General features: G+C 41.9%; 1 protein-coding gene across 2 annotated transcripts in view; it reads left to right on the plus strand.

Moving 5' to 3' along the window:
* Positions 1–9299, plus strand: part of LOC143127175 (B-cell scaffold protein with ankyrin repeats-like) — a 131282-nt gene that overhangs the window by 77763 nt on the left and 44220 nt on the right. For both annotated transcript variants that reach the window (XM_076288488.1, XM_076288489.1), the window contains exons 8-9: positions 736–796; positions 8557–8787. In XM_076288488.1, coding sequence (XP_076144603.1) covers positions 736–796; positions 8557–8787 — 292 coding nt within the window. The remainder of the gene's footprint in view (positions 1–735; positions 797–8556; positions 8788–9299) is intronic.

The raw sequence follows: 9299 nt of genomic DNA on the forward strand, positions 1-9299 counted from the left end.
GCTTCACCTCACTGTGTGTTCACCATCACTGGTGCACTTGGATCCAGAGGTGTTTTTTGGAGCCAGAGTGCATATAGTAAGTTGACTGGTACTTTAAGCAAAGCGGCACACACTCACACACTCACACACTCACAACGGCGGATTCGGGAATTGAACCCGGGCCGACGAATCGTCAGGTGGTAATGATCCACATAGTTAACAACAGAGTCTGTGCAGAAAGTGCTTTTTTGGGGGGGATGGTGTGTGTGCATAGTAAACAGTACGTTCGGTGTCGAGAAATGACCATATTTGCTTCGTGATTAAAGTTTCTGTCATTTTTAGCCTCAGTGGCTTCACTTAACTGAGCGAATGCTGAATGTGGTTTTTGTACAGTTACTGTATTTGTCCAGCCCAGAAAGAGCTTTTTGGCGTTACCACGGCAACACTACGCCCACATGGTAAACAGAGTCTGTACAGACAGCATTTCTTTGGAGCCAGAGCGGATATAGTAAGTTGACTGCTACTTAGCAGACACTTTTATCCAAAGCAACTCGGCCTCGCAATAGCAGATTCCAGTATTGAATTGAATAGTACTTGGCATTATGACACCAACTAATAGGAAGCATTTGAAATGGACATTTACATTTGAAATACAAATTTGTTGAATTGAGGTGTGAAGTTTTGCAGATTGACCTTTGTGTGTGTGTGTGTGTGTGTGTGTGTGTGTGCCCATGCGTGCGTGCGTGTGTGTTACAGAATGTCCAGAGCGGAGAGGAAGGTGAAGACTCCAGTGTGTATGAGATGATGAGCACTGCGGGTGAGTTGTCTGTGTTTGCATGTATTGTATAATGTACTGCATGTATGTGTGTGTGTGAGAGAGAACTTATCGGTATGTATACAGTATGCCAGAATGTCTGTGTGTGTGTGTGTGTGTGTGTGTGTTTGCACTCTGTAGGTTTCTATGCCCCCTGTACTTTAAATACTTTGCAGCACATACAGGGCTAAACTTATTGCCTGAAGGGTGCAGAGTTCAGAACAAAAGAGTCTGTCTGTCTTAGAGAGTCTCCCAGGTACAGCAGCCCTGAGTACACACATGTTCACCACAGCCCTGAGTACACACATGTTCATCACAGCCCTGAGTACACACATGTTTATCACAGCCCTGAGTACACACATGTTCACCGCAGCCCTGAGTACACACATGTTCATCACAGCCCTGAGTACACACATGTTTATCACAGCCCTGAGTACACACATGTTCACCACAGCCCTGAGTACACACATGTTCACCGCAGCCCTGAGTACACACATGTTCATCACAGCCCTGAGTACACACATGTTCACCACAGCCCTGAGTACACACATGTTCACCGCAGCCCTGAGTACACACATGTTCACCACAGCCCTGAGTACACACATGTTCATCACAGCACCAGGGCCCTGCAGAGCTACAAACAGTCTCCTGTGGTCCAGGGCCCTACAGGGTTTATAACACGTTACAGTTTTTCTCAGTCGCTTTGGTGCTTTTCTCAGATCAGAATGAAAATTCTCATAACTATAGGTTCAACCTCCACAACATTTAGTCATTTGTGCACATCATAGTAGCAATTTATCCTTCCTCTGAACAAATTGCAAATGCTTTTGGACATGTATCAGTTGCTTTCGTACAATTCTCTTCTGTTTTATAACATTATCATTTGCTTATGTCATGTCAGTCAAAATGAACTGTACTTATATTTCATATTTCATTGCTTGAGTCATTACATACAAAATTGTTGAACTAGTTATCAAATTCTGTCACAATGCTGTAGAATTGCAAAGAGCATATTGAGTAAAAATGTGAAACGTACGTATTCAGTGTCTTGTACTCACTTACTCCCCTAACTACAGCAATGTGTAACTTTACTGTAGTTTTCAAATGGCTGTACAAGTAGTGTATAGTGGTGTCTTGAGCATGTTCAGGTAGTGTCACCGAGTTCTGACCTTTTTTTGCATTGGAAAACACTGAGGGCCAGATGTACGTACATTTGCGAACGTAACGTTACTAGCGCCATGGACAAACCGCAGACTGCGAACGCTGACAGACCCAAGTTTCCGTCGTATTTATCAATCGTTCAATCCTTGGTGTAAACTGCGCCTTTCTCTGCCTCTCTCCGACCATAAACGCAATTTACGAACGTCCACAACTGAATGGCAGAGCCTACAAGCGCAGTTGAATGAAGTTAACCGATGACAACATTAAAATGAATCAAACGTTTAGCGATCATGAAATAATACCATAGATCAGCCATCACCAAATGGCGGACCGCGGTCCGAGTCTGGGCCGTGACGTGATCCTATCCGGACCCAGACCATAATAGCCTAATTTAGATTTTCACGTAAGATTTCAAAGCTGCGCTAAATGTTTCGTTGGTTAGGATAACAGCATTTACTTCAGGAGCTTCAGGAACCATCATTTCGCTTGCTGCTACTCAGCCAGTGAAATCTGTGAATTCTGATAAAGTCGAGTTAGTGAGTAAAGTAGCCTACTATGGAGAAGAGACTGATAGCCTGAAACGAGCGAGGAGAGGAGACGGGACGAGAAACAATTAGATGGATATCTAAGTTAACGATAAGTAAGTTATTTTCAAATCATCCATTGCTCAAAGAGGAGAAAGCTAGACAGCGAGAACAGAGCAACGATACGGGGGCAATACCACGCAAAACTGTCACGTCCGTAACGCCAACTAAATATGGATTGTGACAGTTTTGCGCGGAATTGCCCTGGACCTCTTCTATATTGAGACAGGCGATTTTAAGCGCCAATTTGAAGCACCTCTACTAGACAAAGCATAGGCTATATTTTGAGCAAGCATAGGGTAGGCTAGGCCCATTCAACAGTGAACTGAGACCACAGAATATTTTATGATTTAAGAAGGCAATATGATTGATCCACCACAATCTAGTTAAGCCTACATGCATTCACTGCCCAACAACGTGATATTCCTGGGTTTCCAGGATTTCGGGTCAACATAAAAAAAACTAAAACAATTAAATTAAACTTGCTGATTAATGGGTTCAAGCAGGGTAGGAATTTCATGGCGGCCACGACGGCCATGGCCGTCGTAGCCCCTTGCGTTGGCCGAGATGCCCCTTTGAAAATCAGAGGTTTACAGGCCACTGTGGCCTTGGTGCCCCCTTCTCTCAATATTCTGGTTTGCGTCGGACTAATAGCGTATTTTATTAGCCTATGGCCTGACAAAATAATCTTTCACAGCGCAAATTATTGTATCATTTTATGCAGTGGAAAAGTGACAGCGCACGGCAAGAAAGTAAGTGCGTCCAGATTCCCATTCTTCTCAGTTGAACTACTTGCGAAGTAGCCTACTCGTCATACAGGCATCACAAGTATCACATCACATGAAAGAGCTTTTTCTCAGCTTTTAAAAGATGTTAGCCATTTGGTGAACAGTTCGCGAGACAAATAAATACTATGATTAAATTGAATCATAAATTCTAGGATCTGCGCCCATCTTCCTACCCATTCATCTTGGAATTACTAAAGAACCCTTCGTTCAAAACATGGCAAACCATCAAAATAAACAGCAGACCTTACCGAACACGAAGGTTTAAAGCAGTCCCCTGTACAGTTAGCCATTCCAGATTAATCCGGTTTTGAATTTGTAGCACATTTTGACATGCATGTCTCCAAATTTGGGCTTTAAGTTTCACAACGTGTTTAATTTTTTTCCTACGTGATTTCATAACACGCCAAAAACAAAATAAATGTTACAAATATCGCCTAGATGTCGGTAAATATTAAAATCAGAGGATACAGCTGACTAAGAGTTTGTTAAAGTAGCCTTAATGATGACAAAATGCTAAGCATGCATCTAGGCTATTTCAGTTTCTTAAAGCTGAGCTGTGCTTAAATTGTTCAATACATGATTTCATAACAGGCCAAATATAAATTAAATGTTAAATATAGCCTAGATATCTGTAAATATTAGATGATCAGATGATTTACAGTTCTATGTAATATGTCATGTTTCATGTTTTTGTAATGTTTCATACAGTGATGCAGGTCTATTGAATAGGCTAAATACAATTTCAATCATTTTTATAGCCTACTGTATAGGCTATAAAAATGATTGAAATTGTTAACTTTGGCCTTGGTGCCCTGACATGTGGCCTTTGTGCCCCCCACCAAATATGCCCAACTGAAGGCCAAGTGGCCTTGCCCCCAAAATGGTGAAATTCCAAGCCTGGGTTCAAGGAACCAGCTGTGGAATATCCATCCTTGTCTCAGCTCAAATTTATTTTAAGTGCACGTTAAGATCTTAAAAATAGCCAAGGCTACTCAGTTTTTCTCCCCAATTAGGCTACTCTTATCTTTCCTTATTTCTCCTCATTTCGAATGTTGCTTTTTAGGCTACTTATTTTATTTCACATTAAAAATTAGGCCTAGGCCTACAATCTTCTATTTCTTGAATTTCCCCTTGGGGATCAATAAAGTATCTATCTATCTATGTATCTATCTATGTACAACTAGGCTCCATCCATCCATCCTAATATTATACATATACATACATATACATAGCCTAAACACACGTTAAACATTATGATGCTCCGGACCTTTGCTTGAGGAAATTTTCTGTAACTGGACCTCGCTGAAGATTAATTGAATACCCCTGCCATAGATGATAAGATGTCAACGAGCAGGGAGATAATGAAGATCAGTAGTTCTACTCAAGCTACTTGTGAACGTAGGCTATGGAAAATTGGTCAAATCTAGCAAGTAGGAAAGTTTAAGTGAATGACGTGAAAGTGAAAGTAAGACATTCGAAAGGCCAACGAAAGTTAATGTTGCTTTTGATAGTAGCCTACAAAGACTTGCAAAACTGGTGCTCTAAATAGCGATTCTGTTGTCTTTGAAAGGTTCTCTTATTGAAGCATTGAACTTCAATTTGGATTAACACCTGCTTTTACAAGGCGCAAGTATTTAGGCGCAGAATAAACGTGCGCTTTCAGGAGCAGTCTTTGTACATACCGCGGAATACATAATTAAGCGCTCTTTACTCTTCCCCTCCCATCTTTTTACGCTAAACTCCCACTTTCCCCTGGATCCTCCCATGAATGCATATGCATGACATGACAATCGCAATCTGCCACTTTCAGTTCCCGCGACAGGCAGTTTGCGCTTTTACATCATTGCGGCCTGTTTGTACATACCTCGCAATGATTTTACACGCACGTTGCGAAACAAATACGCCTGAAGTGGGCGCAAAAGCGTTAGTACATCTGGCCCTGAGAGAACTGTCATAATGAAAACATGACAAAGCCATTTGACTATCTTGTTCATAAACGATGGTGTCAAAACTTCTCATTTTGATGACACTGACAGTTTCATTGACATGAATACCTGCTTTTGAGGAATGGACTATCCATTTTGAGCAAGTGACATGCTTTTGCAGGTCATCCACTAGGTTTTGCAGTTTGCACTAATTGTTTTGAGAAATGCACTAACTGCTGTGCAAATGTTAATAGTGATGTGAGAATAGCACCAAAGCAACTGAGAAAAACTGTAACTTTACTGTAGTTTTCAAATGGCTGTACAAGTACTGTATAGTGCTGTCTTGAGCATGTTCAGGTAGTGTCACCGAGTTCTGACCTTTTTTTTTGCATTGGAAAACACTGAGAGAATAAACTGTCATAATGAAAACATGACAAAGCCATTTGACTATCTTGTTCATAAACGATGGTGTCAAGACTTCTCATTTTGATGACACTGGCAGTTTCATTGACATGAAGACTTGCTTTTGAGGAATGAACTATCCATTTTGAGCAAGTGACGTGCTTTTGCAGGTAATCCACTAGGTTTTGCAGTTTGCACTAATTGTTTTGAGAAATGCACTAACTGCTGTGCAAATGTTAATAGTGATGCTGTGCAAATGTTAATAGCGATGTGAGAAAAGCACCAAAGCGACTGAGAAAAACTGTATAATGCAGCGGCCCTTTTTGACCGGGAACACAACTAGTAAACATGAAATGAAAACAGCTGGATGGTTAAACTAATCAAAACATTTGCTGATTAAACCGGCCTGCACTACATATCCAAGGATGCAAAGCACTTCTTGCCTTACGAGGACCTACATATCCAAGGTTACTACTGTAACCATGGTGACCTGAATTAATTGGATCAATCCAACGAGGCAGGAAGGATTCCAAGTTCATCTTTTCAGTGCAGTTCAGTGTACGGCAGCCTTTTATCTGCTACATAAGAGGACACATAGCAAAGCACTCACTGAGCCTCCTCAAGGGGGTCACTGAAAATCTGCTTCCTTCAATCAATCAGTCTCAAGGGCTTGCAGAAAATGGATTCAAAGATCTACGGGATTGGGAAAGCCCTGGTTTGACCACGACATTTAACTTTTTTCTGTTGGTTTCAGAGTGCCGTAGTTACAGTAATATAAATGTTTTGTGGTTTTTGAAGGAGCTTAGCTTATTTGTGGTCCACACCAGAGTTTAGATAGATAGATAAGATAGATAGATAGATAGATAGATAGATAGATAGATAGATAAATACTTTATTGATCCCCCAGGATAGATAGATAGATAGATAGATAGATAGATAGATAGATAGATAGATAGATAAATAAAGATACATACCCTTCTCTTTTCTGTGTGATCCGTAACAAAGTCTGACACTGTTACCCTAGCTTAGCATAATTCACTGTTACCCTAGTTTAGCATAATTCACTGTTACCCTAGCTTAGCATAATTCATTGGAAGTGGGTTGCACCTCCTGTACAGCTTGCCTTCCTAACATGTCAGACTGGGTCATTGCACTCACAAGAGAAGGGTACGTATAAAAGCAGTTGTTCTTCCGCGCTTCTGTAATTAACTAACTGGTGCGTCAACGGGAGAGGACTAATTGTAGCGAGAGAGAGGAGTTTTACCGGAGCAACACAGATGTTTAAACTTCAGATGTTTATTTTAATGTGCCAACATAAGGGACTAACGTTTCGACGTTCTGCCACGTCTTCGTCAGAGTCTAGTATGAAGGGGTACGAGTCCTCTTATCTAACTCAGGGGTAGATGGTAAAGAAGCTCATTTTCCCAAAGGTTGGCATGGTCGTGTAATACGCATTGTGGGAGTAGGTTACAAAGTTCACTTAACCCTTAGAACCCTAAGCTGTTTTTAGGGCATTTTCACTACCTTTATTCATAAGGATTTATTCTGGTCATTGTAAGTGCCACACACATATATTATATATTGTTTTTTTCAGGAGAGTTTAGGCTATTCAGATCTGCCATCATTTCATGTATTAATACTAGCATTGATTTTATTTTGATTTTTAAAGAATTAAAATATAAAAAGTGTATTATAAAAATTCTTATATTTCGACATGTATCTCACCACAGCAAGCTCACAGCTCTACATGCATTTCATGTGTGTGTAGGGCAGACTGTCCTGAATCGGGCAATATAATTGCCATGTTGGAGGGATACTCTGGGGCTGAGCAATTTACAGAAATATTTGCTGTGTGATTTACGGAAATAAATGCCATTTTTTATTTAGTGATGAAAAATGACCTTTCTGCGCTCATATCTGTGACACGAACTGATCTGACCTGACTTGACCCGAGGTTGCGTGTTAGCCTGCGTGCCTGTGTGTATGCAGTCATAATAATTCTCAACTCTTTACTGCATTGCCATGAACAAAGTAAAGGCAAAAAAGGTGTTTATTTGTTGAAATTGGGATGCAATGTGAGCCTTGAATTGGATGCCATGCAGGAATTTGCTAGGATCTCAAAACCGGAATATGAACATGCTTTGCCATAGAGAAACACATGATAGCATTGGATTATAAACATGCTTTGCCACAAGAACAGACAAAAACGTGGGGTAAGTCCAGCTATATGAAGTTATTATTTTGCTGTCACTTCGTCTGTTTTATAACCCAGAAGGATGTACTTGGTATCAAATGATAGCTCTGAGTCTCCTCTTTCATCTGACATGCGTGGCATATCTATGCGATCACGGGTCCGCGAGTAATTCAAACGAGAGTAATGAGTGTGCAGCGTTGGTTTGTGTACATGACGTTATTATTTTGCAGTCACTTCGTCTGGTTTTATAAGCCAGAAGGATCGATACCAATGGATAGCCCTGTGCCCCCTCTTTCATCTGATATGCTTGCCATATCGATGCGATCACGGGTTCGCGAGTAATTCAAACTAGAGTAATGTGTGTGCAGGTGAATGCAGAGAAGTATAGACTGTAAATATGATGCAATTTGATTTAATTTCATGATTTTTTTTAATTTTCATACTTGATCGTACAGACAAGTGTGTAGTCTCGTTGGAAAGCCCCACTTCTGCTCTGTCGTGCAATAAAGGTTTCATCTCGCTGCGATGAACCGTTCCGGAGCAATGTAACAGAGAAGAAAGGGTGTGTTTTTTGACGCACTTTGCGTCAATCGGGTTCTAAGGGTTAAAAGTAACCAGTAAGTATCCAGTGAGTAACCAGTGAGTAACAAACTGTGAGTAACCAGTGACAAGTTTAAGTGTCTAGCTGTCCCCTGATTGGTCCTTTCAGGCAAACCCAAGTCCAGCCCCCCCGATGACGCCCATCAGGCTGGCAAGGATGAGGACCAGGAGGAGGAGGAAGAAGAGGACCCGTACGCACCGCTCGGGGTGAACAACGAAGAATACGACACCATCCTCAGCCCCAGCAACTCTGTGGTGATCGCCAACCGACCCCCGGCACCCACACCTCGCCCCGAAACCATCCCCACCAAAGAGGACCGCACCCCCTACATTGCACAAGGTAATCCCTACACCTGACCCCTACATAGCACAAGGTAATCCCTACACCTGACCCCTACATAGCACAAGGTAATCCCTACACCTGACCCCTACATAGCACAAGGTAATCCCTACACCTGACCTGACCCCCTACATAGCACAAGGTAATCCCTACACCTGACCCCCTACATAGCACAAGGTAATCCCTACACCTGACCCCCTACATAGCACAAGGTAATCCCTACACCTGACCCCTACATAGCACAAGGTAATCCCTACACCTGACCCCTACATAGCACAAGGTAATCCCTACACCTGACCCCTACATAGCACAAGGTAATCCCTACACCTGACCTGACCCCCTACATAGCACAAGGTAATCCCTACACCTGACCCCCTACATAGCACAAGGTAATCCCTACACCTGACCCCTACATAGCACAAGGTAATCCCTACACCTGACCCCTACATAGCACAAGGTAATCCCTACACCTGACCCCTACATAGCACAAGGTAATCCCTACACTTGACCCC

This window comes from Alosa pseudoharengus, unplaced genomic scaffold, assembly GCF_046254945.1.
Source record: "Alosa pseudoharengus isolate Yale_2024_CS ecotype anadromous, Long Island Sound unplaced genomic scaffold, YU_APseudo_1.1 YU_APseudo_1.1_scf_17, whole genome shotgun sequence".
Lineage (NCBI taxonomy): Eukaryota > Metazoa > Chordata > Actinopteri > Clupeiformes > Clupeidae > Alosa > Alosa pseudoharengus.